Genomic DNA, 15,796 nt, shown 5'->3' with positions numbered 1-15,796 from the left:
ATTTCACTTGCCATAAAATACACAATGCAACTATTAACTTCACCAATTTTGTGCTTTGTACAATTGCAAGGAGTAGCCCAAGGCCACCTTTCTGTGCTTCACTTGAGTGGGCTAAGAGTCAAATCATGAACAGTACAGCTCAATTTTTCCCCTCCTCTACACTGTTTCATTTCATCATTCAAGGTCACAAGGACTCTGCCAAGCACTATTTGCTTTGCAGCTGAACCAGCATCAGAATATGTACTTGTCAAAATGTGCAGCCTCACAGGACGGTAATGCATATATCATTTTTCTTGTAAAATATCTTTTTCTAATGCAATCTTGTATGGTCCCTTGTCCTCACCTCTGATAACCTGGTTTGAAGTTGTGTGATTCCTGCAACAGGCTATTCCAACTCTTCAGGGTTATCAGGGTAAGGATTTGAGCTCAGTTCTTTGTGCCTGTGCCAGGTCAAGTGCTGAGGACCACGCAAAGTGGGAGCATAGCCAGTCTCAAGGAGGCCATGGGGAACAAAAAGGAAATCTGAATTGACTCATGAGACTGGAATACTCCTGATATCCATGGCTGTGCTTAGTTGTGTCAAACTTGATAGACTTTAATGAAAGAAGCCAGTGGCTTGTTGCAACCAGGAATATCTGTTAAAGATAAGATTGGAGTCCTGTTGCTATAAAGTTTAGCAGTGAAGGATTCCTCCTTTGATAGTAATACTGTGGACCAGGGGACTGGAATCAGGGGCACACTATGTGGAAAACCGTCCTGGAGAGGTATCACTATATACCCACTTTATTAGTTCACACTGTCCTAGCATATTTCTGTCAGTTTTCTTGAAGATCGTGTAGGTAAACTGAATAGGTGGATCATATCACTAATAAAGTGCTGCTGTTATCAGTATTTTTTTTCACACAGGCACTATACCTTAATGTATTATAAATATACCTTAATATAATTAAATATATTAAACATTTGACTTTGGTGACTTAGCTTGCCTCTTCAATGGAGTTTCAACACTTGCCAAGAATTAAGTGGGGGGGCAGGGCACAAGAATCGTGAAGTGGCAGAAGAGGGACATATGCCACAGCCCTCTGCCATGGCAGCTGTACTTACGGTGGGAGAGCCCTCGCGTGGAGATGCAGCAGATGCTTACAGAGGGGGCTTTTCCATCATGAAACTGCTGCACCATTTCCCAAACACGTCCTGAGCCAACAAAAGCACCCTGCTGCTGGTGTAGCTGCAAGAGGGGCTTTGCCAACATAGCTCTGATCACTAATAGCCATGATTATTTTTTTTTTCTTCACACTTTTAGCCAGCATAACAGGGCTGGCAAGCAGCTGTGTTGTTGAGATGACCTTGAAACACAATGACCAGCCAAACAGTTGTGAATGGTTCAACTGAACAGGACTCTGAAGAGAAAGCAATTTGCTGAGAGAAGAGGACGTAAATATATAGCTGACCTAAGTTAGCACCTCCCCAATTCACTGCCATCTGATGTAAAGCCTTGAACACTTAAACCCTTTTCCACCTAGGAGTTACAAGGTTTTGTGTTTAAACCTTTTAAGTTAATGTTTTCCTGGAGAATAAATAGGAAACAAACAAACAAACATAATCCTTAAATGTCTGCTGCTTACATTATTATTATTAGACCATGTGGGGAAAGAAGAATCAAAATAATTTTCAGGCCAGGTGAAGCAACCTCATATTATGCATTTCCAATGCAAACTTAAGAGATACCAAATATAAACAAATGTGGTGTTATTTCTATTGATTCTCCATTGCCATAAATTCCACATTGTCATTCAGTGCTATTCTTCTCTTCAGAAAGGTATTTTTCAAAATTGTCAGAAACTAACAAAATGTGCATACCTAGGCCTGCAGGGAGTGGGAACTTTGTATACTGTCTGTTTGCTCTTACACTGTTTCAGCAAAATTAGTGCTGTAGCAAATGGATTAATGTCTTGCTTCTATTCGTTCCCTCTCTTTGGTATAGCTCCAAGTGCCCCTCCTCAATCTGTTACTGTCCTGACAGTTGGAAACCACAACAGTACGAGCATCAGCATCTCCTGGGATCCTCCCCCTCCAGATCACCAAAATGGAGTCATTCAGGAATATAAGGTAGAAATTATGTCTAATAGGAGGCTTGTGTATTTAAGGAAACAGACTGTTTGAATTACAGAACAATACCACTGTTTATGAATTTAGATGCTGACAGCATTTACAGCTGCCCATATAATTATATGGAGAATGAGGACTGACTGCTTATGGAATTTTAAAAAATTTTTTGACTAGTGCTACCACTATACTAAAAGCAAAACTATATCGTGAACTAGATCTCGAAGAGAGCTGTAATTTCCACCTAGTTTACAAGGCTTCCCTTTCTTGCTCTTCCCTGCTGTAGAATGAGAAGGACATATATTTTTTTTAAAGGCTTCTGCATTCTCAAGATAGGTAGTGAAGTCTCAGGTTCAGAGTGCCTTCAATTGGGCAGAGAAGCTGACAGAAAAGATACCTCTTCTTTTCACTGCAAAAATGCTAATCCTAACACTTCAAGGTCAAAGTCAAGGACTGTGGCTCTGGAATAATACATGACTTCTTCCAAGTACAAATTCTGTCAAGAGTCACAACCTAAAATACTAGCTTACTGGCTTCAAGGAACTGATTGAACACAACTACTATATCCAGAGTTTCTTATATGAGTTGCCTGCTTGTATCTTCTTCTTTGTTTCTTTGGTAGCTTGAGGTATCTGTGCCTTATGTAATATCTTAAATTTTGTTATAGTCTGTTATTCCCCAGTGAAGTCACTTTTTGGGTGAAGGATTACAGAGAAAATGATTGGGTAAGGTTCAGCATTGTCACAGGCTTGTGACCAAGGAATACACTGTTTATTCAATAACTTTGCTGTGTCTGGCTTGTATACCTAGTGTGAAATTTTTAATTGAAACAAATCAAAGCAGCTTTGACAGCCCCTCAAAGGGTGTAAGTACGGGATGCAGTGCATTTCCCTTTGACAGCCTCTCCAAGGGTGTAAGTAGTGGATGCAGTGCATTTCACACAAAATTATATTTTGTTTTTATTCCCTTGCTGTGCCTTGAGGGAGTACTGCATCAAGAAGGAAAAAAGTACTTGGCTTAAATAATTGTTCAACCTCTTCCAGTTTGGTCAGAGGGATGCAGTAAATGCTTACAATATTTATGTTTAGCTTTGCATTTATTTTATTCAATATCAAGATTTATTAATCCCAGTATGTTATTGATTAATTTTTCATGTCAATTAATAATTATCTTTTGGCTTAATTAATCTTGATACTGACTCCAGGATAAGTCAATATTAGTCATCAAGGGCTCATAGGCAAATAAAGAAAGCATGCTCCTAAGCCACAAAATATGTAGCTATGAAACAACGTGGGCTCATGGTTAATAAAAACTATGTTCCAGGTGAGTGCTTTGAATTCAAGGCTGTTTATAAAATCAGCTGAAGTCACCAGCCTTTACATCCCTTCCATGTTACATTGGGTGGCTGCCTGATTAGTGATCTAGATACAATTAATGTAATGCAGAATCTGATACGTCCTTGGGTATAAAGTGACTGCTGAGGTTTTTTAAAAAAATGTTTCATTTGTTGATTTCTGTATGTATTCCTTATGTTGATTCCACTTCAAGTATCAGAGTACCTGTGAATTAATTTAACAATTAAAAGCCTTTAATTAAGGGCATCTCGTAGCTGATGGCACCTAAGACCAGGACAGACAAGGAGTGAAAGGAGCTAATGCAGTAGTTTCTTACCCTAAAACATTCTGGCCTGCAAATAGGATCTACTTGAGCTTAGGAGAACAGCAGTTTCTTTCGATCTCCAAATCTTACTCAGTGTTTCACAGAAAAGTAGAAGGCATGAGAAAACACTGGGAAGGGTTAAAAAGGAGGGTCAAGAAATTATTACCATTGCTTAGAGTCATCAGTTGGTTGCTGATAGTGGCTTCTTCTCTTAGAATTATGTATTGTACATGAGATATTTTTATCCATTGATTTTCTTGAGTGGTAGTAAATGCTTTCCTTAATAATACAGAAGCAGTATATGCAGATAACATTCACTGAAGAAGGATCCCTAAAAGGTCTTAGTTTTGAAACTTCTTCAGAAAAGCTTATGCAAAAAAGCAAGGGAGAGAAGTAGGTCTGTAATCACAGACTGTTCTCATCACAAAATGCCAATTGAGATTATAGAACGCTGCTTCTGTTTGAGAGTAATTGAGTGAGGAACTGGTATCTGGATTCCTGAACAATGTAAGTAATCATAAAAGCAGCAATAAAAAGTTAATTTATAGTTCTTCAATTTCAGAAAGTTCATGTAGCCATGTTCTGCAGTGGAAGGAAATTGAAAAGCATTTTGAAAATTATTTATTCTATAATACTTTTAAAAAGTGTTTCGACCTGTGCTTGTGTTATGTCGTCCTTTTGCTATTCAATGGAAAAGTAAGGCTGAAAAGTATTTGGTATTTTTAAGGAAAGGTTTGGTGGTAATCATATTCCTGAACAAGATTTCAATTAATGTATAACAGCTCTTTATCACTTGGATGATTCTGATCTATGCCTCCATGATGTGTAATCACAGAGTTTGCACTCCACAGAGAGCCAGAGCCCAGAGAGGTATTTGCAAGTATTCTTTGCAGATGGCTTGGTCCTGTGCTAATCTGGGATAGCTTGCTGTGCCAAATCATCCCAATTCCCGATCCTACTCCTGGACAGTAACATTGTTAAGAAGTCCATTGTCTTAGATTGGCATGTAATACCTTGGTATGTCTTATCTATACACAATTGCTTATGAATATGAAGAATTGTGTATTTTTTAACACATCGACTTTTGTCCCAGATCTGGTGCCTAGGTAATGAGACTCGATTCCATGTCAACAAAACAGTGGATGCAGCCATTCGGTCTGTAGTAATAGGTGGCCTATATCCAGGTATTCAGTACCGTGTGGAAGTTGCTGCAAGCACCAGTGCAGGTGTGGGAGTAAAAAGTGAACCACAGCCCATAATAATTGGTAAGTGATTGTTTGTTTTGTTGTTTTGCTTTGCCTGTTTTAACTTTCATATATCACTTTTGAAGTGTAAAAATCCGTGGAGCAAAAGAGGAGATTTGAATAGAGCTAGTTAGCTTTTAACATCCCACTTCCTGATGACCTTGTGTCTTCTCTTTATGCAGAGTTCTTGCAGCCACTGGAGGGAAATACATTCCTGAGATATATGATAAAATGCAGATTTTCTAATGAAACTGATTTAATACATTTTTTAATGGATTTACCACTTCTGTATGTTGACAGATTTATGGAACTAACAACTCAAGCTCCCTTTTCCTCCTGTTCAGATGACTATCATATTACCTTACTTGTATCATTGGTGCCTAAGGCTCTCTTTAGTTGTTTTCTGAAAATTTGAAGTCAGTGTTTCTCAGGTATCTCAAGCAGACAGGCTTCCTCTGTCAATGAGTAAGTGGCCTCTAGTGCAAATAGAGAGCAAAAGGTAGAGCTATAATCCTTGCCTTTGAAATGACTGTTTCTTGGTAGTGGTTTCCATGCTGAATTAATTTCCTGACCTGGGGGGAAGCACAGATTCTGTTTCGTCTAAAATGCTTCTCAAGTATAAAATATAAAGGCAAGAGAAATATGGGAAGGGTAAGAATAAGAGAAGTAGCCATATTCAGCAAAACTGAATTGAGTTGTACAGAGAAGCACCCTTTCTGTGTGTGCAATATGAAAATTTTTTGCTTTTATCTGAATAAGGTAGTTAGTAGTGAAAAGGGCCTTTTGTTTGCTTGGGAGGTTTCTCATTATTATTAAATATTTTCTTTCTAGAAAATACTGTCAACACAATGCCCCAACCATGCACTATTCTGTTATGTGTATGCCTTTAGAAAATGCCATCCCCTAAGCATTGCTTAAATATTTGATTATATTCAGGTACCCTGTTGATCAAAACAGAAACTGGGATGCATTGGTTTTTCAATATATTGTCACGGAGAAAGAAATGTAAGAGTGGAGGTGAAAGGAGCACTGGTTTTAGAAAAAGGCAACCACAGAAATGACAAGAAGGGGAAAAAAATTTCTTAGTACTGAAAACAAGAATTTGATTTTTTTAAAATACAACAAACCTGTCATCCAGTAGGCCTGAATTTTGGACCTCTTTGTAAATAACTGACTTGGTGCTTTGAGTGGGTCTTATTTTTCTCATTTCACTAGGGAGTCCATCTAACTAGACACTAAATTGACAGGGTTTGTTCTAGCAAAACCTTTACATGTGTTTCATTTTAAGCATGTGAGTAGCCTTGTGTCACTGGAAGGGTTGAGAGTTAAACTTGCATCCAAGTGCTTTGCTGGGTAATTCCCAGAATGCCCATTGCTGCATCTAGGTACAGACACCCTGACAAAACATTACTGTAGTCAAGATTTAAATATGGAGAGATCTGTACTGTTTCAGGAAGGAAGAAAAGGATTTTAGGATACAAATAAAGTAATAAAAAAAAGAAAGAAAAATGCAAATTGGCATTTAGAGACTTAATTTTGCATCATTAAACTTGTGATATTTATTTGTTCTTTAAATGATTCCAGGACATCTATTTCAACAAGTTTGTCTGGAGGCATCTTTTACATTTAAGAGACCTTTGCATGAAAAGTAAAGGAGCATGTTTGGTCATGCAACATTGGTATGCTAAAAAGCTGCACATGGGAAAACAGAAATAAAGTTGGAGATAACAGCAATGTTGGTTAATGTTATAGCTATTATTTCTCTTCATCATCTGTCCTGTTCACTCTTACATTCCATCATTGGCATAATAATATGAGGAACAGCTGCAAACTTTCACAGTAATAGGTACAATCGAAGCTGATGTGTCTAATTAATTTTTGGTCCAACAAATTAGTTTTGTTCTTCATTATCTCCAATGGGAGGAAGACATTATATTTCATTATGATTTTGTCTTCAGGAACGATGGAGCATTACAGGTCACACACTTCCCTTGTCTGTGTTCTGATTAGTTGAACTGACAGCATTGTTACAGAAACACCTGCACTATTATGAGATAGTACACCGGTACCTTGGATGACATATCTATTACTTCTGCTTAAATATTGTATAAAGAAATACAAAATTAATGCTGTTTGTTTCCCCAAACTCCAATGATTATATTCTACCAAACATCAGTGGGTAACATTTGTCTGTATCCATTTATTTTTTAGTCACTGAATTCACAAAGCCTGTGTTGTTTTGACATTTAAATGAAGGATTACTTCTACAGGTGTAATTGCTAGACTCTGAAGGGTAAGAACAGAGACTGCAAACTTCAGAAATTAATTTGGAGACAGATTGCACCTCTCCCTGGAAGGAGAGGGAGAGCATGAAGTCCACTGAAACCTTTCCTCAGGCTCTCTGCAATTTGCTCTCTCATCTTCCATTCTCAAAAGACTGGTTTCTGACCTTTAAGAAGAAAATGCGATCTTCAGACTTTTTGGAGGCTTTAGCAGGAAGAAGTTATTTTCTTGAGTACAAGAGTGTCTGCTCCCAAAGCCAGTGCTTCTGAAGCGCTTCCCTGCATGCTTTTCTCCATGGAAGCATAACTGCCTCCAAAGCAGCACCAGCATTACCTGTTTCCTCGCTGTCCTGCTGCTTTTACTTCTCCAAAGGGCACAGAAATTAACTGAAAGTTAATGGCAATTAGAGCAACATCAACTCCCATGCTGATTTATACTAAAAAAAATCAATTGTGCGCCTGGAAAAGCATGCTGTATAGTGCCTCTTTCTATTAGTTTTACTCTCAGCACTTCCTCTTTTAGCACTGGGGTGCACCTGTTGGATTGGTTCCATTGGCAGGGGAAAAAAAAGGGCAAAAATCTGATAAAGGAGCCACAACTACCTGTCACAGGTGCTCATTGGGTTTTATTCTTGCTCACTGCATCAGGACTGGATACCACTGAACTTTTGGACACATCAAGAAAAAATATGAAATTACTGGAAAGGAGAGTTGTAGCTACCAGGCCCTGGCTTTAGTAAAGCTTACCAGCATGGCCAGTATAGTGTGGTACATGATAGCAGTACTGGTGTACTGTCCTTTTATACATTAGCAGGCACAGTCTGTCAGCATCCTTCTGTGGGACCTACTTTGTTTGCCGGAAGCTTGAACTACTGAAAGCAAGCCAAGCTCTAGCACAGCTTCAACAGTCTGTTTGCAAAAGCAGAGTTACTATTACTAAATGTTGTTGTGGTGCTGAAAGGGAGAAAGCTTAATAAAATCACTGGGATCATTATCAGTGTGATAGCAATGTAAAGCAGGGCTTCTTGTTTCTTTATAACCCAACTTGGGGCCTGAAGCTGTGTCTCATTTTGGGCAGTGAGTCCCTGTGGCAGGGATCCAGCAGGACAAAGAAGGCACACTCAGCCCAGCTGGCCATTGGCAAGGTGTCCTCACTCACAACTTGACTGATGTACACTCTGGGTCTTCTGCAAAGAGGTGTCCATGGAAGTAAAACTGGAAGTCTCAGACTTCTGACATCTGCTTTAGCCAACGACCTTGTTTGTCTGCTTTAGGCTGAAGCCAGTGTGCTGGCACAGGGGCAGTTTTTTGAAAGAAGTGGTCAATAAATTTAACTGTTGATGAGTTATAGTAAAGTTATATCTATCTTTTGACAGAAAGGCATAATGCTACATTACTATTAATAATTTCTTCTAACTGACCACTTTAGTGGTTTATTGCCATGTTCTACTACAGTTATGTGAGTGATAGACTCTCACAGTTGAGAATCATAGCATCTCCATCTGCTTTATCTCATCAGAGTAACTACTCTTGCAACTTTTCAGCATTGCATACAGGCATCTGATAATATTGCATAAACATTTCAAGGGCAGAATTATATAAATGCTTTTAGCAAAAATTAAGGATATTTCTTTGACCAATTTCAAACCTGAACATGTGGGCAATTTTTATCAAATGTACATATATGTACATATAATCAATATTAGAGCTTTTGGTTTTGTTTTGTTAGGTTGGGCTTTTTAACCCCAGAAAAAAAATGTTCCGCACTTCCTAATTTTAAAACTAAACATTTTTGACAAGGGAAAGTTTGAAGTAGAAAAGTGCCAGTCCTTGACTGGCATGCTTTAGCATTTTGTGAATTTCCATTTACAATTTTTGTAAGCATTAGTCTTCAAGGCATCCATCAAGCTTTGGAAAAGTGAAAAAGAACAGTGGGAGCATCTACAAATTTACAGTTTTCTAATATAGTATGCAGAATTTAGGATCCTATATAGTAATTTTTGATGCCTATCATTTTAATTTGTATACCACAACATAATTATTTCTTACAAGTTGATGTTAAGAATTTTTTGTGCCTAATCTAGGTGAGAAAAAGTAACATCTGTTGCTATGATTGTTTAGAAGTTATAGTTAACTGCTTTTTTTTTGCTTTGTGTCAAAACTGGTACACTTAGGACTTATATATATTGTTTTCCCCATGAAATAATTGATGGAAAATACATCTTTGCCCCAGTTCAAAATACATATATTTTAGTTTTTCTTTTAAATTTGGAAACCCTAGGACACAGCAAAAGCAAAACAGTTAACTAAGAATTTTCGTCATGTTGACAATTGAAAGATGAAACTGCCTTTTGATATTGTAGAGTATTTTATAATTGGATAAAGCTATTTTTTGATTGCTTTGTTTGTTTGGGTTTTTTGTTGATTTCCTGTGATCCATTTTGTCATCACTGTGTTCTGTCTATAATTACATAAAAACAAACCAACAAACATGTATGTTGTGGGGAAAAAAAAAAGGCTCTGGACTGTCATCCATTAGACTACTTGGGAGAGTGCTATAGAGCTATCTTTTCAAATAAATATTTGCAAAATTGCAATGGATTACGGATTTTACTTTCTAGACACACTGGGTTTCAAGTGTGCACTGTTATTCCTCAGAGCTCTCCTACTGTGCGTAATTCTTTTGATGTGCATTCCTGGTGGTGTTTAATTTTCATTTGCAGCACTTGGTTCCTGTTTGTACTATCGAGTCCAAATTAACTGTATTCTGTTGAATTTCTTTTGTGCAGGAGGTCGTAATGAAGTTGTCATCACTGAAAATAATAACAGCATAACTGAGCAAATCACTGATGTTGTTAAACAGCCTGCCTTTATAGCTGGCATTGGTGGAGCATGTTGGGTAATTCTGATGGGTTTCAGCATCTGGCTATACTGGCGCAGAAAGAAGAGGAAGGGGCTCAGCAATTATGCTGGTAAGAACAATAACTATTTATTACCATCTGATCAGATTCTAAGATGAAGAGAATGTGTGCAGTTAAGCCTACTTTACAAACATGTTGAACTTACAGCAAAGGTGTCCTGGGTGAATTTTGTATGTTTAAGTGTATGCTGTAAAAATGCTTTAAATGCATTGCTTGGTACCACATTTCATCATTATCATAAGATGTTCTTTATTTTAACATCTACAGCACATCTAGCATAAAAAAAGTATAAAGAGGATTAACTTTACCTCTTACTCCTTACTCAGAAGGCACTCTGTTAGTGGTCCTGCTACATTTATATGCTCAAATATGTATTAGGCTAAATCTTTACAAGGAAAGTTAAAAAGAGTATTTGGTCTTCTCTGTTTCCACGTCCATGCATTTCCATGTCTTTGAAGCCATGTGCATGGGAAATGAATGGAATACTAAATCAGTGACTCCACATCTATAGCTGGAGAAGAAGAGAGTGATGTATTAGAGAAGCATGGTCAAAATTTACCTATAGCAGAAGCTACAAAACAGTTTGTCTTGGACATAGAACACCTTGGAATGCCCTCACGATGTGATTCCTCTTGCACCAATAATATTTCTCCAGTTAGAGATTTGGGCTTGAAAACTACATTTGGAAAAATCGATACATTTGCCAAATGGAAATATTTTTTCCTCCTTCAGTCTGTTTTGTGTATTGTTCTGTGCTTCAGGATTCTTACAGGTTTTTAGGAAATCAGGTGAATTACCATAAAATGGGCTACTCTGAAACCTAACTTAACACAAAAAAACTCTTCTTCAAATATTGGGGTAGCTTCTCTTGTGATATTTATTAACCTTTAAAAAGAGGGAACATTTCCTTTTTAAGCAAGATTTGCACAACGGAGGTTACAGCTTATTTAATGTTGACATTGTATCACACTAAACTTACTGTAGTACTCTTCTGTTTACAAGTTACCACACATGAACCCAAGGACAGAGATTCCCTACATGGCTGAGAAGCTCTAACAACTTGCCAAAAACCAGTGTTCATTGCGTGCTCACAGCCTAACAGTCCTGTGCCTCCTTACTCTGGCATTAGCCATCATCAGACTCCTCAGTGTCCTAACTGGGCTCACTAAATTAGAAGGAAACTGTTCTATGTTGGTTGTCAATCCTTCATGCTGGATTAGTTTTTCACTGGCTTAGTGAAATAAAGCTGCCCAAGAAGGAGTCAGACAAGCAGTGGAGGCAGAGGGAGGAGACACCATGTCAGTGAGTCTTGGATTGATTTAGTTTCTGTCATTAGTTTAGTTCTGTCTTGGAATCTCACCTTGTATCACCATGTCACCTGTATCATTCATAAGCTATACTTTTTGCAAGGTGTTTTTTTTTCTTCCCTTTAATAGCAATAACTTCTACTCTCTGAGAGGGAGGGTGGTGTTAATTGAGAAACTAATATATAGTACACACACATACACTTGTGTTTGTATGAAATATCAGTCTAGATCCCAAGATTTTTCATATTAAGAAACATCTGTACTGTTATTCCTCTTAGGAAACAGTCACACACATAAACTTTAGATGCAAGCTAATGCTACTCTTTTGGAAAAAAAAGCAGAATTATTAGCCCTGTATGTGAGTTGACATGTTGGGGGAGTGGGTTGAGAGCAGTCTTTTATACCTCAAAATGCATAGCTGTGTGTAATGATAATAGGCATTATAAACAGTGTGTCTCCTGCAACTCATTCCTTCTCATGATGTTTGCTGCATCTATGTGTGATGTGAACGTTGCATTGTGACATGTAATTTCCTTCATCAGAATTATGAAATAGTGTATGCTTTCAGCAAGGAAAGTTCATGATAGACCATGCTTCAAAATTCATTCTAACATTTACACTTTTTAGAACAGCATGTCCACACAGAAAGTCTGCAAATGTAACTGTCAAAATTCACTGCTCACCTTTTCAACCATCATTTCTCATTGGCTGTTGGCTGGTTAGTGCTTGAAGCTCAGCTATTATGTCCTGCTTATGATATTCAACCACAGATGAGTAAATTCCCAAGGAAACCCATGCCCTGCAACTAGTGGTTACTGTCAGGGTGTGTAACTCACAATGTGTTTGCTTTCTTGTTTTGCAGTTCAGTCCTTCACCTTCACCCCTGCAGGTACTGTCCATTAGTCTGTCTCTTACGTCACCAAAACATCACTGCAAACATTAGCTAAGTGTTTATGAACATGTGAGATACGCAGAATTCAAACCAAATACAGGGAGAAATACTTCTGCTGCCTATCTGTGATAAAAATGTACCATTCATTCTAGTGATTCCAGGCAAACATAAAATCTACCACCACTGATGTCTCTATCATTATAATTCTGCATAATTCGTACTCATCTAACTCCTCAAAATCATGCAGTTTTGAAAATAATTTGCAGGACGAAATGCTTGGACCAACTTAACACAAGCAAGCATTAGTTGTATTTAACTGAATTTTTATTTTAAAGCTGGAAAAAAACCTCTAAAGTTTTTGAAGATGAAATTGGAGAAATGGAACTTTTTTCCACTTTATCTGTTAGTTACATGTGCCTTGGTCTTATCGTGAGGTGTTCAAACCTTCAAGCAATCTAGTGATTACCCTATGCACACATTATATTTACAGTGCTTTTGCAACAGAAGCATTTACTTTTTCTCTGCCTACACAAATCAGAGCTGATATCCTAGTTTTCATATGTTTAATAAACTTAGGATTTGGTGGACCATTAGTGTAAGTGTGATTAAATATATCTGAAGAAGAAACTAGGTGCGGCTGAAACAGCAGGTTGCAAACAACTTAGTCAACATATGGATAGGCAGGAAAAACAGAGTATACAATGAATAGTAATAATTAATACAAATAATTTGCTTCAGCTCATACCTATGCTTGAGATTCAAACTCAAAAATAATTATACCTCAGTGTTAAAGTATAAAATGCTGATAAATCTCAACATTTTCAAGCCGAAGTCTGTAAAGTTTTTTGCATATCACTTGGCCCTTCAGTTGCACTTACCAAAGCTGGTTTTAGTTCTGTCTCCTCTGCCATCCAAGTGACAGAGGCCAGTCTTCCTACTGTATTGGTGAACTGATCCTCACGCTCACCTAGCCAGTTTATCACTTTTGCTTATCATCAGCCACAGCTTGAGTGTTTAGCTTGGCAGGAAACAAGAGATGACCATTGAGCCAGATGAGCAAAGGTGATGGTATTTGCCCCAGAGGGACCTGTGATGTTGGGAGGGAGAAATATCTTTGTGGAGAAGCTTAGGGAGCTCAGGAATTGCTCCTCTGGCTTCTGGGCAGGTTTGTTTGAGTTGGTGCTAAATGCTTTACTTCCTTTACTTTGTGATACAACATAGGACTTTTTTCCAAACAGGAAATAAATGTAGCTTTACATTTGGTTCCAGTGATTATGCTAATGTCAACTGCCTGTAACTGTGGGGAGTTTTTTCCATTGTCTATGTAGCATACATTGGCAGGACACAGGGTTGTGGTGGAGTCACACTGACTGTGCATGATTTAGTGCAATTGATCCAGATGTACTGGGTAACTAGGATACATCAGATGCACTGCCAAAAATTTGCTTTTTTAAAAGTAATTTTGATAACACATGCACTTCATAGAACTATAATAGCACATATTTCTGTTTCCTGGCCTATAACGATTTCTGGAGGCACTGAGAACCTAAGTCATCGAGTAGTCAAATCCAAAACAAATATCATTATTAAAAAAAAAATAAAGCAAATATTCTTATGAAAGAACATAGTCAATTTTTTAATCTTTATACCCAGAGTTCCCTAAGAAACATTGTTAGCTCCTTACTATTTGCATTTACCGTTGATAAAAACATTTAGACAAACATACATATGCTTGTGGAGCTTTGATGACACAATTGGATATTGTTCTCTTCAAAGTTATGATGTATCAACAGTTTGTTTTCACATCTAAACTCTTAGGCAGTAGTATGTAGCTTTCAGCTCTCATCAGAGATAGCTGTCAATAAGGTTTTGCTAAAGAATAATTCATCCCAATATACTAAGATTTTAGCAGGTGTACACTTTTTGTTCAAACATCTGCTTTAAATTCTTCTTTCAGAAAGTTGCAGAATGTGTAGATATTAATAGTTAATAAAAAGAATTTAATCTATTAATGGAGCTTTCATATACTTACTCTATTTCAGACACAAAACCAACAAACTATTTTTTCCAGTCAATTTATGATGTAAAAGGTTTTTGTTTTATTTTTCTACAGTTGTATTTGCATTCATGTAGAACTTAAAACAGTGAACTTAGGTTTTTAAAGGTCTATATTGTGTGGTTATATAATTACCTGTTTAAAATACTCCTTTTGGTCACTTTCAGATTATGGGCCATTCACTGGGACTGTTATTTGTATTCTGTTATTAGGGGCTTAAGAGGTATAATTTTGATATGTGATGACACTACTGTAGCACTCTGTGTAGAAGAGCAACCAGCAAATGTCACACAACTGGTAAAGATTTGTGCCAGAGAAAAATAACTGATTGAGTTAAACTCATTAAGATTTCTGTCTTTGTGAACATTTTCATGTTTCATGATCAATTGCTCAGATGATTACAAATAAAGTGATGTTGAAAATTGTAGCTAAATATATTTGCTTGTTTTCAGTAAAAATGACTCCAGTAGTTACTGAGTCACAATTCTGTACATTCTCCACTTCACTTTCCCCTATTATGGCTCACCAGGCATTGGTTAGCAGCAGTATCAGTATTACAAAACATACGATCCTCAACTGTGTTTGTTAGATTACTACTCTAAGTAGTAGTGTCATCCTTTGCAGCTGTAAAGGAAGTATACATTTTCAGGACCATGACTTATTATCAGCAAACCTGGCATGGAGATACTAAATAGAAATGTTGTCTCTTTTCAGTCATCACTTCTGTGCTATAAAGGATAGATTGGTCTTACTTTTGTGTAAGGTAAAGTACTGCTGCACTGGTTTTTTTTGTATTTTTATGGTTATCCTTTACTCAGATTGCTTGCAATATCAGCATGCATTGTGGTTTCCTACATAATACAAGAAAACATGAATGACACAAGAGCAACATCTGACCACTTCTCATATAATAGATTGTTTCATTCCTGTATTACAGTGGCAGAAGGTAATTAATTTATTTTGTATTGGAAGTTGTGATTCTCTTTTCAGATTTTGGTATAAGTACTTATACAACATGGAATCCATTTATAAAAATAAGAGATACTTCATTTAGCTGCTTATTTTTCCTGGGCCCTCAAACTCATTGTTGTGCTAGTACCCACTCAGTTGAATACTCAGGTGTTTTCAAGTGTCTAGGCCATCAGTCATGCAAAGAAAGTAAATATGTATTTTCACTTACAAATAGGAAAGCTTACTTAGTGATTGGTGTTCCTTGGGATTAAAGATTTCCTGAAACTGAGTAAACAAAACCAAATAAAAAATAGATAGAGAATTATAAAATAGAATGCTACACATTCTATGTGCAACTCCTGAAACATCCAAAGATAG

General features: G+C 37.2%; 1 protein-coding gene across 1 annotated transcript in view; it reads left to right on the top strand.

Moving 5' to 3' along the window:
- The window catches only part of ROBO2 (roundabout guidance receptor 2), a 409,048-nt gene that overhangs the window by 343,792 nt on the left and 49,460 nt on the right, over positions 1–15,796 (top strand). Inside the window, exons 16-19 of the mRNA XM_054392730.1 lie at positions 1,985–2,109; positions 4,859–5,030; positions 10,081–10,263; positions 12,382–12,408. Of these exons, the coding sequence (XP_054248705.1) occupies positions 1,985–2,109; positions 4,859–5,030; positions 10,081–10,263; positions 12,382–12,408 (507 nt within the window). The remainder of the gene's footprint in view (positions 1–1,984; positions 2,110–4,858; positions 5,031–10,080; positions 10,264–12,381; positions 12,409–15,796) is intronic.

The sequence above is a fragment of the Indicator indicator genome, chromosome 1 (genome assembly GCF_027791375.1).
Source record: "Indicator indicator isolate 239-I01 chromosome 1, UM_Iind_1.1, whole genome shotgun sequence".
Lineage (NCBI taxonomy): Eukaryota > Metazoa > Chordata > Aves > Piciformes > Indicatoridae > Indicator > Indicator indicator.
This window is presented reverse-complemented; position numbering and strand designations above follow the sequence as displayed.